This window comes from Anolis sagrei, chromosome 1, assembly GCF_037176765.1.
Source record: "Anolis sagrei isolate rAnoSag1 chromosome 1, rAnoSag1.mat, whole genome shotgun sequence".
Classification (NCBI taxonomy): Eukaryota; Metazoa; Chordata; class Lepidosauria; order Squamata; family Dactyloidae; genus Anolis; species Anolis sagrei.
The window spans coordinates 176428804-176449645 of record NC_090021.1 but is presented as its reverse complement, the minus strand read 5'-3'; the positions used below and the strand labels follow the sequence as shown (position 1 = coordinate 176449645).

At 41.5% G+C, this 20842-nt stretch overlaps 1 protein-coding gene across 1 annotated transcript in view; it reads right to left on the bottom strand.

Moving 5' to 3' along the window:
* LOC132778693 (aldehyde oxidase 1-like) overlaps window positions 1-20842 on the bottom strand; it is a 69712-nt gene extending 48870 nt beyond the window's left edge. Inside the window, exons 1-8 of the mRNA XM_060781927.2 lie at window positions 20670-20842; window positions 16018-16075; window positions 12748-12844; window positions 11042-11150; window positions 8086-8212; window positions 7400-7461; window positions 4907-4996; window positions 3158-3238 (exon numbers count right to left, since the gene is read on the bottom strand). Of these exons, the coding sequence (XP_060637910.2) occupies window positions 3158-3238; window positions 4907-4996; window positions 7400-7461; window positions 8086-8212; window positions 11042-11150; window positions 12748-12844; window positions 16018-16075; window positions 20670-20738 (693 nt within the window). The 5' untranslated portion in view covers window positions 20739-20842. The remainder of the gene's footprint in view (window positions 1-3157; window positions 3239-4906; window positions 4997-7399; window positions 7462-8085; window positions 8213-11041; window positions 11151-12747; window positions 12845-16017; window positions 16076-20669) is intronic.

Sequence of the window (20842 nt, the reverse complement as noted above, 5' to 3'; positions counted from 1 at the left end):
GATGATTTTGAGCAGTGGTTCTCAACCTTCCTAATGCCACAACCCCTTAATAAAGTTCCTCATGTTGTGATGACCCTCCCCCCCACCATAAAATTATTTCCGTTGTTACTTCATAACTAATTTTGCTACTGTTATGAATCGTAAATATCTGATATGCAGGATGTATTTTCATTCACTGGACCAAATTTGGAAGATATACTGAATACTAGGGGGTTGCGGGGGAGGTTGATTTGGGCACTTGGGAGTTGTAGTTGCTGGGTTTTATAGTTCACCTACAATTAAAGAGCATTCTGAACTCAACCAATGATGGAATTGAACCAAACTTGGCACACAGAACTCCCATGACCAACAGAAAATATTGGAAGGGTTTGGTGGGCATTGACCTTGAGTTTGAGAGTTGCAGTTCACCTACATCCAGAGAGCACTGTGGACTGAAATAATGAAGGATCTAGACCAAACTTGGCATGAATACTCCATATGCCCAAATATGAACACAGACAGAGTTTGGGGGAAATAGACCTTGGCATTTGGGAGTTGTAATTGCTGGGATTTATAGTTCACCTACAATGAAAGAGCATTCTGAACCTCACCAATGATAGAATTGGGCCAAACACAGAACCCCCATGACCAACAGAATATACTGTGCTTTCTGATTTTTGGTGACCTCTCTGAGACCCCCTCGTGATCCCCCTCCCCCACGGGTCCCAATCCCCAGGTTGAGAAACACTGGTTTAGAGCAACCAGTATATGGAGGTAGCACACATAGTCTGTGAGCTTGGCAGACAGCCCTGCTCAGCAAAAGGAACTTGCAAACACTCTCAGCCTTAGGGTTCCTCCCTCACTACAACAGGAATGACTGGGGCTGAGAGGTAAGTGATGTAACATTCTAAGTGTTCAGAAAACTATTACGAGAATGCAAACTGTTTCGGAAAAGCCAAAACATTACAGGCACCCAGTTCTAAGTCAATTTTGGAGTTTTATGTAAGCAGGAATCTTGATCTGTTGAAATCCAGGCCAATCTTTGACCTGGGTCAAGGGTCATGCAGTGATGATAAAGAGAAGGGAGGCTAAAACTGTAGTTTGTTAAACTGCCTTTTTATTTCACACAAAGCTCCAGAGATCATGAAGGCAGCACAGTAAGAATGCAAACTCATAAGCTAAGCAAATTGCCCCAAAAGTGCCTTGGTACAGATGTCCATAATCTTTGTCGTATGGAGATCAATACAGATAGAGGACGCTTTTGCACTGACAATCTAGTTTGGAAATAGTTTAAAAGGAACTGGTTTTGCTGCAGGGTGATTAAATTGACAGTCCAGAAATTGTTTGAGGCCAGGAAGAGGATGACCAGTACATTGAACATGGAAACTGGCCTCTTGGACTCCTCGTGGACAACAACTTAAACATGAGCCAACAATGTGATGTGGCGGCGAAAAAATCCAATGGGATTTTGGCCTGCATCAATAGGAGCATAGTGTCTAGATCTAGGGAAGTCATGCTGCCCCTCTATTCTGCTTTGGTTAAACCACACCTGGAATATTGTGTCCAATTCTGGGCACCACAATTCAAGAGAGATATTGACAAGCTGGAATGTGTCCAGAGGAGGGTGACTAAAATGATCAAGGGTCTGGAGAACAAGCCCTGTGAGGAGCGGCTTAAGGAGCTGGGCATGTTTAGCCTGAAGAAGAGAAGGCTGAGGGGAGACATGATAGCCATGTATAAATATGTGAGAGGAAGCCACAGGGAGGAGGGAGCAAGCTTGTTTTCTGCTGCCCTGGAGACTAGGATGCAATGGAGCAATGGCTTCAAACTAGAAGAAAGGGGATTCCATCTGAACATGAGGAAGAACTTTCTGACTGTGAGAGCTGTTCAGCAGTGGAACTCTCTGCCCAGGAGTGTGGTGGAGGCTCCCTCTTTGGAAGCTTTTAAACAGAGGCTGGATGGCCATCTGTCAGGGGTGATTTGAATGCAATATTCCTGCTTCTTGGCAGGGGGTTGGACTGCATGGCCCATGAGGCCTCTTCCAACTCTTTGATTCTATGATTCTAAGTGACAGTTAGCAGTGGAAGTAATCAATTACCCCTTCCAGGGGGTGTCTTAGGCCCCATCTACACTGTCATATAAAATCCAGATTAAATGCTCATATAATCCAGTTCAAAGCACATAATGTGGATTATTTGCTTTAATAATCTGGATTATAGGGCAGTGTAGAAGGGGCCTTAGCCTTTCCAACAATCCCCATTCTGGATCCTTTATTGTGCTTCAGCAGGAGCAGGTGTTTACAATATGCTCTACATTTTGTGAAACTAATTTCACGTTAGATCTGGGACATACTGACCCATGCAGCAGTGCCTTTTTGGCTTAACACAGACTGGGTTGTTGTAGGTTTTTTCAGGCTATATGGCCATGTTGCAGAGGCATTCTCTCCTGACGTTTCGCCTGCATCTATGGCAAGCATCCTCAGACATCTAATCATCTCTCAACAAAAGATTGCCCCAGGCACTGCCAGGCCATCAAATGCTAATCAAGGTGGTCAATTGAGACATTAACACCTAGCTCCAACAGACAAGAGTTCCTTGTCCCACCCTGGTCATTCCACAGATATAAAAACCCACTTTCCTAGTTCCAACAGACCTCACTACCTCTGAGGATGCTTGCCATAGATGCAGGTGAAACGTCAGGAGAGAATGCCTCTAGAACATGGCCATATAGCCCGAAAAAACCTACAACAACCCAGTGATTCCGGCCACAAAAACCCTCGACAATACATTTAACACAGACTTTTCGTAAAACTGTTGTATCTTTCTTGATGTGCGTTGTAGTGGTCAGAATGGTGTGAAGTTTTTAGCCACCTTGGCTGCAAGTCAGCTTCAAACTGTATTATATGGTCAGTGCAGAAGAGACCCAGGAATTGTTACATTCAGGAATTGTTAAATTTGGCCATTCAGTTTCATGCAAGTCAACACAATAGTTTACCAAGTGGAAGAGCTCATCTTACCTTTGAGAGGGTGACAACAACATATGGCACAGGCAGTTGAGTAAACCAATCAAATATTTTCTTTGCTACATACTCAATGTTCACCCCTCATACACTAACACATTAAAAAGATGGTGATAACTGCCCACACCCATATGCTCTGCATTTCCCAAATTTTCTTACTATGAGTTCTGGAGGAAAAATCAGTTCTTGGGTGGGATCCAAGGGCTGGAATTCTTCGGCAGAAAACAGTGTTGTGCAGGTCTTGAAATAGTAAAATGAAAACAAGAAAAACTTTACACAGGCAAGTGAGCGCATTTCATTTGGCAATAACAGTTCTGAAATAAAAATATTTCAGAAAAAATTAAATAAAAAATTTGAATTAAATTTAAACCAAGCAGATTTCAGTTTAACTTTGAAGAATGACTATTCAGTCATTATGAGAGTTAGTGCTGGGATCAGATACCATCAGGGAGCAACAGGAAGAAGAAGAAGAAGAAGAAGAAGAAGAAGAAGAAGAAGAAGAAGAAGAAGACCCCTTTGACACAGCTGTATAAAATTCATATTATCATCTTTGAACTGGATTATATGGCAGCGTAGACTAAGATATTCCAGTTCAAATCAGATAATATGGATTTTCTGCTTTGATAACCTGGAATATCTGGAAGTGTAGAAGGCCTAAGGCTGGATCTATACTGTCCTATATCCCAGGATCTGATCCCAGATTATCTCCTTTATGAACATACTGCGCTCTGGGACCACGAGATGCAGAGCCAACCTTCAGAAATGGGGCTACAAAGTGGAATCCACGATATGCGAGCGTGGAGAGGAGCAAACCACTGACCACCTGCTGCAATGCAACCTGAGCCCTGCCATATGCACAATGGAGGACCTTCTTACAGCAACACCAGAAGCACTCCAAGTGGCCAGATACTGGTCAAAGGACATTTAATTAACTACCGAGCTTGCAAACTTTGTGTTTTGTCTGTCTGTTTGTTTGTTCTGTTAAAAATGTAATACAACTGTTTGGTTGCCTGACACAATAAATAAATATCTCCTTTATGAATCCATTATATGAGTCTACATTGCCAGATAATCTGAAATAAGAAGATAATGTGAGATTAGATCCTGGGTTTTGTTGTTTATTTGTTCATTCACTTCCAACTCTTTGTGACCTCATAGTCCAGCCCATGCCAGAGCTCCCTGTTGGTCATCACCACCCCCAGCTCCTTCAGAGTCAAGCCAGTCACTACAAGGATAATATCCATCCATCTTGTCCTTTGTTGGCCCCTCTTCACTTTTCCTTCCATTTCCTGGGGCACAGGGCAGTGCAGATCCAGCATAAGCCTCATTACCCCACTGACTGGCCACTTATATAATCCAGATTATCAAAGCTGATAGTCCATGTTACCTTCTTTGAACTGGATTATATGAGTCTATACTGCCATATAATCCAGTTCAAAGCAGATAATCTGGATTTTATATGCCAGTGTAGAATGGTCTGAAATAGGAATTAGCCCCAGTCTCTCTCCATTTCTTCCAGCCAAATATATCACCTATAACAGGCATGGGCAAACCCAGGTCTGTAAACCAGATGCAGCTCTTTTGACTCTTTTGTTCAGGTCCCGTCTGCCTTAGTCCTCCTCTCAGTCTGCAGACATGGTGACCCACCTCCTTCCCAGGTTGAGAGGAGGGTCAAGGCAGCGACACACAGTAGTTGAGAGCTCTCAAGAGAGCTTTCTGGCAGAGGAAGCGGCTGTGGCGTGCCCCCCTCCTACCCTGCTTCCTTTCTTCCCTTCCTGACTCCACTTTCTCGTCCTTAGGACCCAGCAGGAGAAGGAGGAAAAGGTTAAAAAAGAAGGGGAGTGATGCCGGCCATGTTTTGTAATCCACCGATCAAACAAACATGAGTATATTAACACGCGCACTTACATATTGTTCCCTGTTAGGTAACAGAGAGAACTGGTCTTCTTGGTCTAAGCAACAAACCCCATTCTCTTTATTTTGGCAACAAACCGATTCCTAAACAAAAAGGAACATTCAGTTAAATATTAGTGCAGCAATTTAAATAAAGATGGAACGGACTATTTCCATGGTCATGAAAAGGAATTGGATCTGGATTTAAGCTCATCAGAAAACTACGTCTAAATATACTGTATACAGGCAGTCCCCAAATTACGAACAAGATAGGTTCTTTAGGTTTGTTCTTAAGTTGAATTTGTATGTAAGTTGGAACAGGTACATTTTTAAGTGCAACTCCAGCCTATCTATCTATCTATCTATCTATCTATAATGTAGCTTTGGATAACACTGTTTATGGGACGGTCCACAGAGCTGGTACAGCCTCTTAATAATAATAATAATAATAATAATAATAATAATAACTTTATTTATATACCGCTCCATCTCCCCAAGGGGACTCAGAGCGGTTCCCAGGTAATACTACAAAACATGCAAAGTAAAAAACAACATAACCATAAGATCAACAAAACAAAATATAAGCATAATAATAATAATAATAATAATAATAACTTTATTTATATATCGCTCCATCTCCCCGAGGGGACTCACAGCGGTTCCTAGGTAACATCACAAAACATGCAAAGTAAAAAACAACATAACCATAAGATCAACAAAACAAAATATAAGCATAATAATAATAATAATAATAATAATAACTTTATTTATATACCGCTCCATCTCCCCGAGGGGACTCACAGCGGTTCCTAGGTAACATCACAAAATATGCAAAGTAAAAAACAACATAACCATAAGATCAACAAAACAAAATTTAAGCATAATAATAATAATAATAATAATAACTTTATTTATATACCGCTCCATCTCCCCGCGGGGACTCACAGCGGTTCCCAGGTAACATCACAAAACATGCAAAGTAAAACACAAAATAATCATAAGATTAACAAAACAAAATATAAGCATAAACATTGTCGCCATAACACACATATATTAAAAGTAATCCTGCCTGTTCAAGGCAATTAAAAAATTTAAAAGGCCGGGCCAAGATTTGTGCAAGCCCAAAAATTCTAGGGGGGCCGGGAATTAAGTGCAATGCTATGGCAGGCAACAATGATATTAGGTACGGGTCTGTGGCTGTTCATTCCAGGGCCGATTAGAGGAAAGAATCTGGGTAATTGGTAGGAAGAATAAGGCCGTATTAGACAATGTGTGGGGCTGAGTTAGAACTGGTCATTTTCCAAAGGCTTGTTGAAACCACCAGGTCTTCAAGCTCTTACGAAAGGAGGGGAGGGATGGGGCCTGTCTTATTTCCCTTGGAAGAGCGTTCCAGAGGCGGGGGGCCACCACTGAGAAGGCCCTCTCTCTCGTCCACACCAACCGCGCTTGTGACGGTAGAAGGACCGAGAGGAGTGCCTCCCCAGAAGATCTTAGAGCTTGTGCCGGTTCATAGAAGGAGATGCGATCGCAGAGAGAGGCAGGGCCCGAACCGTTAGGATCTGACCACTGGATATGACCACTCCGGAGTATGTGAGGGTTTTTTTTCTAGTAAGTGATATCAGGCTCTGGAGGTTGTCACAAGATCGTGTTCCTGCTTCTGGTGTTACTAGTGACTACCGTCTCCCAAAGCAGTTGCTCTACTCCAAACTCAAGAACAGAAAACAAAATGTTGGAGGACAGGAAAAGAGATTGAAAGATGGACTCAAAGCCAACCTTTAAAACTCTGGCATAAACACTGAGAACTGGGAAGCCCTGGCCCTTGAATGCTCTAGCTGGAAGTCAGCTGTGACCAGCATTGCTGCAGAATTTGAAGAGGCACAAATGGAGGGCAAAAGAGAGAAACATCTCAAGTGAAAGGCATGTCAAGCCAACCCTGACCAGGACCACCTCCCACCTGTAAACCAATGCCCTCACTGCAGGAGAACATGCAGATCAAGAATAGGGCTCCACAGTCACCTACGGATCCACCACCAGTACAACGAACCTGGAAGACAATCTTACTCAATCAACGAGGTATTACCTAACTAAGTAAGTACTAGTGACCTCTAATTTCAGCCTCTGGCTTAAATAGAACATCCTTAAATGAGTTGAAAAGAAATTGGTTTCAGGACTCAATGGCAGGATTTGGTGAGGGGTTGCTGGACCTCTCCTTTGGGTAGGAAACATACCCCAGGTTCTTCCCTTGCAAAAGAACTAGTTACATCTGGGTTAGACCCCAGGAGTTGCCTCTGAGAAGTGGGCCAGCAGAGACTGGGCACTGGATTCAAAATTGGTAAGGGAAAGCTGCTAATCCAGTAAAGCTACCATTGTTCATGCTTGCCTCCAAAGGAATAAGATAATATACTGAAAGGCACCATAGTATGAACTGATATAATCTACCCAAATACTATTATCACATCCACTGCATCAATTGCTCTTGTATATGCACACAAACACATCAATTCCTACCTTACAGAAGGTCTTAAAGCCATCAATAATAGGTCGGTAACCAGTGCAGCGACATAAATTACCTAGATAAACAATGAAATATATGAATAATTATTTCTTCCAATAACCAAAACAATGGAATTTACATGTCAATGGATTTAGCTCAGACATGGGCAAACTTCAACCCTCCGGATGTTTTGGACTTTAAGGCCTACAATTCCTAGCAGCCGTTAGGCTGTAAATAATTGTGGTAGTTGAAGTCCAAAACACCTGGAGGGCTGAACATTTAACATTTATCATTTAACATTTATAAAACATTGCCATTGTTGTTTGTTTATATCACACCTTCAAATGTTTAAAGTACTTTTCTGTTAAAACAATAAAAAACAATGAATTCTTGCAAAGGCATACAATCTGAAATGTATATCTACACACATACAGGAGGAATGACAAATCGCAAACTGTATATAAAATGTAACATATAATTTATATGCATCCGTTTCACTGATTTTATTGCTTCAAACAAAACAACCAAAACAAAAAGAAACCCCAACAGCAACAAGTCAAGAATAACTGCTTACAAAATATAATTAAAGCAACAAGGAAACATATTGTGCTTCTAATTATGAATAAATACAAATAAATAACTATACAGCAAGAATCAAATGAATTAATGGTTTTGAAAAAATTCTCACTGAAAGACTTACCTGCTAGAGCTTCAATTATTTGATCTGAAGTGGGTTCCATGTGGTTACGCAGCAAAGCATAGATGGACATTACCATTCCAGGGGTGCAGAAGCCACACTGAGACCCATGACTTTTAGCAATTCGTTCCTAGGGCAATAAAAAACGTGCTACAAGGTAACTGAACCCCCTTTATTTAAGCATTTTACGTAACTAAATTTTAAAAAACAAATTATGAATAGTGAAGTAGAAAATGAGATCAATAGAAAGGTTGCCACGGTCTGGCTTAGCGATTACAAAATGTCATAAAAACCAAGACCCCAAGGCACTTCAGTATCATCACATAGAAAAAAATTAAAGGAGATTCCATCTGAACATTAGGAAGAACTTTCTGTAAGAGCTGTTCAGCAGTGGAACTCTCTGCCCCAGAGTGTGGTGGAGGCTCCTTCTTTGGAAGCTTTTAAACAGAGGCTGGATGGCCATCTGTCAGGGGTGCTTTGAATACAATATTCCTGCTTCTTGGCAGGAGGTTGGACTGGATGGCCCATGAGGTCTCTTCCAACTCTAGGATTCTATGATTCTAAAGGTTTTCCCCTAAGTCCAGTTGTGTCCGATACTGGGGGTTGGTGCTCATCTCCATTTCTAAGTTGAAGAGCCAGCATTGTCCATAGATATCTCCAAGGTCATGTGGCCGCCACAGCTGCAAGCACCGTTACCTTCCAGCCAGAGCAGAACCTATTGATCTACTCACATCTGCATGTTTTCGAACCACTAGATTGGTAGAAGCTGGGGCTAACAGCGGGAGCTCACCCTACTCCCCGGATTCGAACCTGCGACCTTTCGGTAAGCAAGTTCAGCAGCATAGCAGTCTAACCAACTATGCCACCAGGGGCTCCTCACATACAATCTGCCATAATCTATCTCAACATGCTCAAGTGACTGGCTAAATCCAGGGTATAGCTGTGCTGCAATACAGGAGGGAGCCACACTCATTGGGAAATCAGAGTATTGGAATCAGAAGTCACAATAAATGAACCATGAGCAGAAGATCTGTGGTTCATTGAACTTATAATGGGAACAACCACTATTTGTACACAGGATGCCTTATCCCCAATAAGTCAAAAATGCACACTAATATCCCAAATTCATGATGTGATTAACTTACTTATTTACTTATGTCCTGCAATTCAGAAACTGAAAATTCCCTCAAGGAACCTCACAATTTCACATCATGGATAGTGGCTTTAAATAATGAGTTGGCTAAAATCGGCCTGCCTTTTACATAAGGAATTAAATCCAGTGTGACCAAAAGACATCATGAATAGTGGCTCTAAATAATGAGTTGGCTAAAATCGGCCTGCCTTTACAATTTCTGAATTATCTAGGACCTAAGGCAAAACAAGTGCTCATGCAACACACTCGAGATATCTATGCTCAACTGAACCTAGCAAGCATAGATAGGTCTTCTGCCATAAGGTTTTTAGCTTCCCACAAAAGGAATATTCATTTAGAACACTATCTGACTATCCCACTTCCATTACCCTTAAGAAGAATATATACTAGGGCTAGGTTTGAACCACTCGGTATTATGATGCAAACTGGGCGTTACTGTAGCATCCCAAGAAGTGAGAGATTCTGCGTTTGGGGAGAACAAACTGTGGAAGATATCGAACATTTCTTAATTGACTGTCCAGCATATACTGAACTGCGAGAGAGATATTTACATCCAATATTATCCAACTGCAGGTCCTGCAACAGAAATTATCTTCTGACATTCCTCTTGCAAGGACAAGAAAGATCCACTATAATCAGAGTAAGCCTTTTTATTCTGAAAGCTCTAAAAAAAATCTGAAAGAAGAACCAGGAAAACAAGACTCTGACTGTAAATAGGTCAGCTGCTGTTCTCATCTTTCCCCTTGTCTTTTACTTGTATTTTGAAATGGTCATATGGCTAGTCAAATGAAATTATTGTTGTTGTTATTACATAAGGAATTATAAATAGGCATACAGAGTTTTAAATAAGTAATATTAAAAAGAAAAATAAACTAACACAAACATTCAGCAGGAAGAGCTAAACCTCCAGCCTGTAAAATGGATGTCCAAATGATCTTATAGATGTCCCTGGACTTTGCCTGCCATACAAAATAAGGCTATCTTGTTAAAACAAAGGCGGCCTCGACAATGCCAGGACGAGAGACCAGCTGGAAGATTGTTATTTATGCCTTGAAACACAATTGACAAAATGTGAGATAAAATTGTGGAAAATTGTAACAAGTGAATTAAAACACAAAGCACACCTTTTTTGCCAGGCTGCTAAAAAGCCAAAAAGGTTGGTCATCAGTACCTCAATAATATCTAGGATAGAAGGATGAGGCACTAGCTTCTCTTTGCTTGGTTGACAGTGGCATAAGCCCTCGGTGGTGCAATGGGTTAAACCCTTGGGCTGGCAGGACTGAAGACTGACAGGTCGGAGGTTTGAATCCGTGGAGAGCGCGGATGAGCTCCCTCTGTCAGCTCCACCTCCCCATGACAGGACATGAGAGAAGCCTCCTAAAAGGATGGTAAAACATCAAAACATCCGGGCGTTCCCCAGGCGACGTCCTTGCAGAGAGCCAATTCTCTCATACCAGAAGCTACTTGTAGTTTCTCAAGTTGCTCCTGACATAAAAAAGTGGTGTGAGTGAGAATGTTGTATATGAGAGACAACTGGAGTGAGCATTTCCACATGTGGACTCCTCTTGAGTGCTGAATGTAGACTTTGTGCCATCTGAGTATAACATGAAGTCTACATCCAGCACTTAAGAGGAGTCCACATGTGGAAATGCGCACTCCAGTTGTCTCTCATATACAACATTCTCACTCATGCCACTTGCGCTAGCTTTCTGCATCAAGGTTCAAAGTGTCACTGTGCACAATCATGTATTCTTATAGCACTAGTGAGTCAAAATTTACAGAAAAGAAGTTGCCATATGCATTTACCTGAACTGGATGAATCCTGGTTTTTGTATTTCCAATTCCTTCCACAGTGACAACAGCAGCGCCATATAGTGAACATATGGGAATCAAGCATGCATTGGCTGAATAATGGCTTGGATTGTATAGGAGATTTACCATTATTAGAAATAAATTATTTAACTGTATTATTTCTCACAGTAAAGAAAGCATGATAATTATAAATAAGGTTTGTATTTGAATTTTAGAGAATGTCAGCCTTCAAGTATGAATGTTGACAATTCCAGACAAAATTTGGAATGTCCCAGGTCTCTGAAAATATTTGAAAATGGTGATTGCTAATCAAAATCCATGTATTGAGATACTGTATTCAGATGCTGGTTCTGTATTACCCGATACTGTGGATATACTATATTATTATTACTTTTTTTTCGTGATTGTAAAGTAAACCACGTACGGTATAATGTCCTCTATTTGCTGGATTACAGGAAGAAGTTTTTATATTGTAGCATTTTAACAGATTGGAAGGAACTGAAACAAGGTCTAGTTGGTTCAGCAAATATTTTTTGTGTTTGCTTACTATGCTCAGCTAACAGGAGAAAGAATTGCGTAGTCGGCACAGCTGGTACCTTTTTATCTAAATTACATAATCAAAGTTCTATGTACTATTTACGGGCAGAACAATGGAACTATCCACAATTTTGTATTATAACTACTATTACTCTTTCACTTATCTAAAATTATTGTATCCACTGACAGCTGTGAATAAAACAAAAAAGAATGAACAATTTGAGGCAATCCATACCAGTTCCTTGACGTGATCTTTTTTTTTTTTTACTTTGCTTTAGTTTAGTTTCATTTTATTTTAAATTACCTCTTCTGGCTACTGGAAGCTTACTATACATTCCTAATGTTCACATACCAGGAAGTCAATGAGAACAATGGGGGGGGGGGGGGGTATGAAGTACAGCATGGCAAGGAACATTTTCATTATTGAGCTATAACTGAAAAGGCATATGGGGTTGATGCCATGCATTCATAAAGGTGCGATTAAAAAGAGTCAACATAACAATATAAAAACATATATAAAAAACCATTAAAACATGTAGTCACCGATGTCGTCTTGTTAAAATTGTTTTCCAGTAACATCGTCTGGCCATTCTATGTTCATCATTCATAGTTTCATGCTATCTATTCTGCTGCATTCTCAAAAGCTTACTCAAAGAGCCAACTTTTTACCCTTTTTTGGAAAGTCAGGAGGGAGGGGAACAATCTAATATCCCTGGGGAGGGAGTTCCATAGCCGGGGGGCCAGCACTGAGAAGGCCCTGCCCCTCGTCCCCGCCAATTCTAGGTGCTGAAGTCCAAAAACATGTGAAAGATCACAAGTTGTGCAGGGCTGTCATAGATTGAAACAAATACATCTAAATGGTTATATCTTAACTATACAGTTTCCCCAACTATTTCTAAACAAGTTGTGATTTATTTTCTCATGATAAAACTGACAGGTCTCAAAGTTCATCTGTTTTCTGTCTACTAGCTCTTTTTCCCAATAAAATTCCTGCCACCCCACTTCATGGTGAGCTATCACTAACATTCTTCAGCACTATGTTTAAAAGCAGGTGGCCTCTGTTTGTGGTGGGAGGAAGACCAAATGCTGCCAGAAGCACTAACAGTATCCATCATTCAAAAATAATTTCAATGTGCCGTTTATCAGTCTCTTCAAAAGGATACATGATCTTCTTAGTAACTGATTCATATCTTGATATCATCACGGTGCAGGCCCCGCAACCACCTCCACCACAGCCATATTTGGTACCTGTGAGGTGGACTGAAAGAACTGCAGTTAAGGAGGAAATGCTTTGGCGTGGGGCAAAGTTATACACTGAGTGCACATGTGTTCTCATTTCACTCTTTCTCACACATGATCCCATTGCACCAGGTACAAACTTCCTCCCTGCATTCAAGAAACAGCTGAAGATGTACCTTTGCTCACTGGCTCACAAGGAGGAGGAGGAGGAGAAGGAGGAGGAGGAGGAGGAGGAGTTGGTAATACTATCATTATACATCCACATCCGTGCCTTGTTCGCCCCACTAACTCAATAGATATCTTGAGCAATGATCAATCTATTTGCCCGCAAGGAATTGGGAAATTGATGCTTCTGTTCGAACTTTGATATTGTGTCTTATGTCTGATATAATAGACTGTGTTTTTTATTTAATTTTAGTTATTGATTCATAATTGGTTTTTATATGTTGGGTTGCCAAATTTCGTTACTATGGATGTAAAAAAAAGAGGTAAAGGTTGTCCCCTGACATTAAGTCCAGTCATGTCTGACTCTGGGGTGTGGTGCTCATCTCCATTTCTAAGCCGAAGAGCTGGCGTGGTCCATAGATACCTCCAAAGTCATGTGGCTGGTATGAATACATGGAATGCCGTTACCTTCCCGCCGGATCTGCTCACATTTGCATGTTTTCGAACTGCTAGGTTGGCAGAAGCTAGGGCTGACAGCGGAAGCTCACACTACTCACCAGAATTGAACCTGCGACCTTTCGGTCAACAAGCTGAGCAGCTCAGCGCTTTAACCCACTGTGCCACCGGGCGTTAAATACTATGGATGTATTGTTGTTGTATTCAGGAATTGAATGTCTGCCTTTTATGTTTGAAATTCCACTCTATCTCCCCTGAGTTCCTCCGAGGAGATAGAGTGGAATATAAATAAAGTGTTATTATTATTATTATTATTTTACTGACACAAAACACAGTATGTCACAGCAAATGAGATATATATATTGGATTCCGTATCACAAAATCACAAGTCAAACACTTCCCAAGTGTCTAGTACTGTGTGATGTATATTATTATCTTGTTGTTATTGTTGTTGCTAGCCATCCCCTGCCACGCGCTGCTGTGGCCCAGTCTGTGTATATGTGTTTTGTGTGTGTATATATGGGTATATGTGTGTATATATATTTACATGTGTTGTAATGTATTTTTTTATTTTTGGGCTTTTTAAGTCCCTTCTGCTGTGTTTTTCAGCGTTTTTATGAGTGATGGTCACTCGTTGGCCTGATAGGTGTATTGTGTCCAAATTTGGTGTCAATTCATGCAGTGGTTTTTGAGTTATGTTAATACCACAAATGAACATTACATTTTTATTTATATAGAAGATTATTATTCATTCTGTCCATGTATTTGATGGCAATAAAGACTAATGGATATAGATTATTCTTTGGGGAACTAGCTGGCTCTAAAGGAACACTATTTAAAATTCTTAGGATAGTATCTTGAATATCCAAGACAGATAGATCCCCTGCTTTCAGGTGAAAAATGTTGGTAGTACTGCATGAACTGTACTACATGGCGGGAAGATTTATATAGGCTGTTTAATTTTCATAAATACTTAACTAGGACAGGTTTCAGCTTGCTTTGAAACAGAACACTACTACAACAAACGACCCCAGCTTTCATACATAGTAGTTGAAATTATTTTGTGAAGAAAAGCCTGAGAGCACCTTCACAAAAGTTAAAACGTATTCACCTTCCTTAGAATTGACACAAGTTGCTGTTATTATTGTTGCTGTTTCTATCCCCTTTCCATGTTACAGCAGTTCCCACCTGCGACAACGCACTTATTTTGCTCTTGGTGCTCTGATTCAGCACTCCCTCTTTTCTTTGGGCCCTTCCAGACAGTGCCCATTTATTTATTTACTAGCTGTCGCTTGCCATGCGTTGCTGTGGCCCAGTCTGTGTATATGTGTTTTGTGTGTGTGTATATTTGTGTAAAGGTAAAGGTTTTCCCCTGACATTAAGTCCAGTCATGTCTGACTCTGGGACTTTGATGCTCATCTCTATTTCTCAGCCGAAGTGCCAGCGTTGTCTGTAGACACACCAAGGTCATTTGGCCGGCATGACTGCATGGAGCACTGTTACCTTCCTGCCGGAGTGGTACCTACTGATCTACTCACATTGGCATGTTTTCTAGGTTGGCAGGAGCTGGGACTGACAACAGGAGCTCACTCTGCACCTCAGATTTGAACCTGCAACATATGTGTGTTTGCGTACAACACATGTGTTGTAATGTAATTTTTGCACATGTGTTGTAATGTAATTTTTGTTTTTTGTCTTTTTAAGTCCCTTCCGCTGTGTTTTTCAGTGTTTTTATGAGTGATGGTCACTCGTTGGCCTGATAGGGGTCTTGTGTCCAAATTTTGTATCAGTTCGTCCAGCGGTTTTTGAGTTATGTTAACTCCACAAATAAACATTACATTGGGTTATTGTAGGTTTTCTGGGCTATATGGCCATGTTCTAGAGGCATTTTTCTCCTGACATTTCGCCTGCATCTATGGCAAGCATCCTCAGAGGTAGTGAGGTCACTACCTCTGAGGATGCTTGCCATAGATGCAAGCGAAACGTCAAGAGAAAATGCCTCTAGAACATGGCCATATAGCCCGAAAACCTACAACAACCCAGTGATTCCAGCCATGAAAGCCTTCGACAATACATTGAACATTACATTTTTATTAATATAGATTTACAGTATTTATATTCCGCCCTTCTCACCCCACAGGGGACTCAGGGTGGATTACAATGCACATATACATGGCAAACATTCAATGCCATTTAGACATACAACATATATAGACATATATCAGATCTCAGGATCTGATCCCAGGTTTTCTGCTTTAGACTGGATTATATGAGTCCACACTGCCAGATAATCTGGTATATATAGAAAACCTGGGATCAGATCCTGGAATATAGGGATTGTCCGGAAGTACCCTAGATCTTCATTCAGATATGCACACACCCATTCCTGGGGTGACATAACAGGGTGGAAAAACACTGGGCAGCTAATCAAGGTTATTTCATGCCTGGTGTAATTTTGGACCTGTGTGTATGCACACATATCTATGTATGAACAAAAAGGAAAAGCCAATAGAGGAAAACAGGACACACATGTTAAAAAGATTTCTGGACTCGTACAACCAAGAAAAAGATACGTCTTTTCCTTAAGTAAGACAGCAACATGTGTTCTGGATCAGCATTCTTCTCCACTATCTACGGTGGGGAAAGAATCACAAGAGAGAACAATCAAAGGCATTGTTTCGATTACATATTAAAAACATGTCAAAATATAGATCTCCACCTATAAATCTTCTGTAACTGTAAAAGACAAGTTTTTGTTTATAAGGACTGTATTTTTGAACAATTCGAAGTGACAACATCAGACATCACAGATCAACATCCAGTTTGTATGGTAACAGCATGTAGAAAACATTGTTGAGTCACTCTAGGTCAGTGGTTCTCAACCTGTGGGATCCCCAGATGTTTTGGCATATAGCTCCCAGAAATCCCAGCCAGTTTACCAGCTGTTAGGATTTCTGGGAGTCAAAGGCCAAAACATCTGGGGACCCACAGGTTGAGAACCACTGCTCTAGGGAAATCTGATCTGAAGTCCAGAAAATCAAGAGTTGCCTAAAACTAGAAATCCAGGTAATGTAAGGCTCCTAATACACAATCATATAAAATCCAGATTATCTGCTTTGAACTGAATGTCATCCGTGTGAAAAGTTGGATTTGGTGTCAGTGGATGATCCTGTCTCCACAGCAGCTGGGGGTGGCAGTCTAAACTCCTGATCAGCCCTGGAATAAGTGGTGAGTGATCTGCTCTGAGGGTTGGGTGAAGGCTTAGGGTCCCTTGAAAAAAAATATCTCCCCAATTCATTTTAAAGAAACAAGAAGTAAACATGAAGGATGCATACCGACATACATGCATGAGTGCTTCGGATATATATATATATATATATATATATATATATATATATATCATATATATATATATATATATCCGAAGCACTCATGCATGTATATGTATATGTATATGTATATGTATATGTATATGTATATGCATATGCATATGTATGACATTTATATGCCGCCCTTCTCACCCCGAAAGGGACTCAGAGCGGCTTACAAGTTATATATACATAAAATATACTATATTATTAGGATAGTAAGGTAGGTAAAGGTTTCTCCCTGACATTAAGTACAGTTGTGTCCAACTCTGGGGTGTGGTGCTCATCCCCATTTCTAAACCGAAGAGCCGGCGTTGTCCGTAGACACCTCCAAGGTCATGTGGCCGGCATGACTGCATGGCGTGCCGTTATTAGCATAGTACAATATCAGTATTAAGTATTACTATATTGTATTATACCATTATATTGTAATTTTATTCGTAAGATTACATGTAATATAAATATATACTTTTTATATATTTACATATAGTGTGCAATGTGAAAGGCACAGCTGAAGACAACAATAATGCCCTTCAACCAGTTCATGGATCTCTGAAGCTTTTCATGTTACACACTCCTGATCAAACAAAATCTGCTCTTTCTAGAGTTATTGCTTTGCATGTAAATTCTGCCTTATTTTTTTTTACCAAAGCACTTGTTTTAACCCAATAATATCCCAGACTTATACCAAAAATCCAAATTCCAAATAAGCATCCAGAAATACAAATATGGGGTCATGTTTGCTCATTCCAGGTTGCTGGCTTGTAGCAAGTAAATATTTATTTTTGGGAAGTATGATCTCAAGTTCAGCAAATTCACTCCAACATTAAAAGGAATATACTGACACAGCCCCCTTCTACGCTGCCCTATATCCTAGGAACTGATCCCCAGATTATCTGCTTTAAACTGGATTATATGAGTCTCCACTGACAGATAATCTGGGATATGAAGATAATCTGTGATCAGATCCTGGGATATAGAGCTGTGTGGAAGGGGGCATAGAGGACTCTGTCCTGCTACTAATCCAGATTACAAGCAGTCCAATTAATATTCAGTGCCTCTAATTAGATTAGTTTCATTTATATGTCAACTGGATTATAGCTATAATCCAATTGACAGATAAATGAAACTAGTATTGCTAGATGGGAAAAATAATTTCAGAGGTTGGCTCTACACTGCCAAATAATGTGGCTTGTATTGTATTATAATGTCAGCGTAAACCAGAGGTCTTCAAACTTTTTAAACAGAGGGCCAGATCACAGTGCCTCAAATTGTTAGAGGGCTGGATTGTAATTTGAAAAAAGTATGAATGAATTCCTATGCACACTGCACATATCTTATTTATAGTGCAAAAAACCACTTAAAAACAATACAATAATTAAAATGAAGAACAATTTGAATAAATATAAACTTACTAGTATTTCAGTGGGAAGTGAGGGCCTACTTTTGGCTGATGAGATAGAATTGTTGTTGTTGTTGTTGTTGTGTGCTTTCAAGTCGTTTCAGACTTAGGTAGACCCTGAGCGAGGGCCAGGTAGATGGCCTTGTAGGGCCATATCCGGCCATCGGGCCTTAGTTTGAGGACCCCTGGCGTAAACTATGCAATGCAGAATGAACTGTATTATATGGGTTTACATTGACTATACAATGCAGTTCATTGACTATACAATGCAGTTCAAACTGCATTATTTGGTAGTGTAGATCCAGCCTGAGCAAATCTGGATTCTTCTTTTACATGGTAAACCACTTTCAGTGACACATGCCATGGTTTTTGGAGAAGCAGTGCTGCAAATCAGACCTCATCTACACTAACCATTAGATGCAGCTTCAAACTGCAGCGACCAGACCTCAAACTCCCACAAAAGAAAACTCTTAACACACACCAATGTTCTGTATTTGTGTGGAATCACAATCTGAGTCTCAGACTGGTTCCAGGATTGCTTCTATACTGGTTTGAAACTCAGGGCCCTTCCAGACAGTCCCTATATCTCAGGATCTGAGATATAGGGTTTTTGGTTTATCCCAGATTATCTGGCAGTGCAGATTCATACAATGCTATTTAAAGGTTACTTAGGCGATCCCTCGTTGTCCGAGTAGGATAGCCTTCCAGGATCAGTGTCCTGGCGGTGGGTCCATAGGTGACTGTGGAGCTCTATTCTTAATCTTCATCTTCTCCCACAATGAGGGCATCGGTTTTCAGGTGGAAGGTGATCCCGGCGGTGCCTTCCTCTTGGTACATTTCTCTCTTTCGCCCTCCATTTGTGCTTCTTCAAATTCCACAGCGGTCACAGCTGACCTCCAGCTGGAGTGCTCAAGGGCCAGGGCTTCCCAGTTCTCAGTGTCTATGCCAGAGTTATTAAGGTTGGCTTTGATCCCGTCGTTCAATCTCTTTTCCTACCCACCGACATTCTGTTTTCCGTTCTTGAGTTCGGAGTAGAGCAACTGCTTTGGGAGACGGTGGTCGGGCATCCAGACAACGTGGCCGGTCCAGCAGAGTTGATGGCGGAGGACCATTGCTTCAATGCTGGTGGTCTTTGCTTCTTCCAGCACACTGACAGTTGACATCTGGGATATAGGGCTGTGTGGAAGGGCCTGGGAGTAAAGGTGCCACTCTCTTTGGACCCTTCTACACTGGGATTTTCTTCCTCTATATTCTGGGTTACTTAGGCGATCCCTCTTAGTCTGAAGATGATGGTCCTCCAAGTGTAGTATCCTGGCGGTTGGTCCATAGGTGACTGTGGAGCCCTATTCTTGATCTGCATCTTCTCCCGCAGTGAGGGCATCGGTTTTCAGGTGGAAGGCTGTCCCAGCGGTGCCTTCCTCTTGGTACATTTCTCTCTTTCGCCCTCCTTTTGTGCCTCTTCAAATTCTGCAGCACTGCTGGTCACAGCTGACCTCCAGCGGGAGCAGTCAAGGGCCAGGGCTTCCCAGTTCTCAGTGTCTATGCCAGAGTTTTAAGGTTGGTTTTGAGCCTGTCTTTAAATCTCTTTTCCAGGGTCCCAGTGGTGCCTTCCTCTTGGTACATTTCTCTCTTTCGCCCTCCTTTTGTGCCTCTTCAAATTCTACAGCACTGCTGGTCACAGCTGACCTCCAGCTGGAGTGCTCAAGTGCCAGGGCTTCCCAGATCTCAGTGTCTACCTCAGAGTTTTTAAGGTTGGCTTTGAGCCCATCTTTAAATCTCTTTTCCAGGGTCCCAGTGGTGCCTTCCTCTTGGTACATTTCTCTCTTTCACCCTCCCTTTGTGCCTATTCAAATTCTGCAGCACTGCTCGTCACAGCTGACCCCCAGCTGGAGCGCTCAAGGGCCAGAGCTTCCCAGTTCTCAGCGTCTATGCCAGAGTTTTTAAGGTTGGCTTTGAGCCCATCTTTAAATCTCTTTTTCCAGGGTCCCAGTGGTGCCTTCCTCTTGGTACATTTCTCTCTTTCGCCCTCCCTTTGTGCCTATTCAAATTCTGCAGCACTGCTGGTCACAGCTGACCTCCAGCTGGAGTGCTCAAGGGCCAGGGCTTCCCAGTTCTCAGCGTCTATGCCAGAGTTTTTAAGGTTGGCTTTGAGCCCATCTTTCAATCTCTTTTTCCAGGGTTTCTGCTTTAAACAGATTTAAAGATGGGCTGCTTAAAGCAGAAACCCTGGGACAAGATCCTGAGATATTGGGCCTGCCTGGGAGGGCCCTCAGTGCAGATGGGGCCACAGTCTGACTGTCAAAGCATAGAGCAGTGTATCTCAAACTCTGTGCCTCCAAGGTGTTTTGGACTTCAGTTTACCAACTGTTAGGAATGGTGGGAGCTGAAATCCAAAACATCTGGAGGCGTAGAGTTGGAGATACTCTGGCTCCCAGGGAGCTCTGTCCACACTTACCCTTTTGCCATTCACGTAGAAAAGCAGCTCATCGGAAACCTTGGGCGCTCCTTCTCCTGGGAGAGGCATTTTGGTAGGAAGACACCGGCCGCGGAGTCAACACAGGAAAGTCAAGGGGAGGCTAGGAACACTCACTCCCTTGTCTCCTCCTCCTTCTCCTCCTCCTGCCGTAA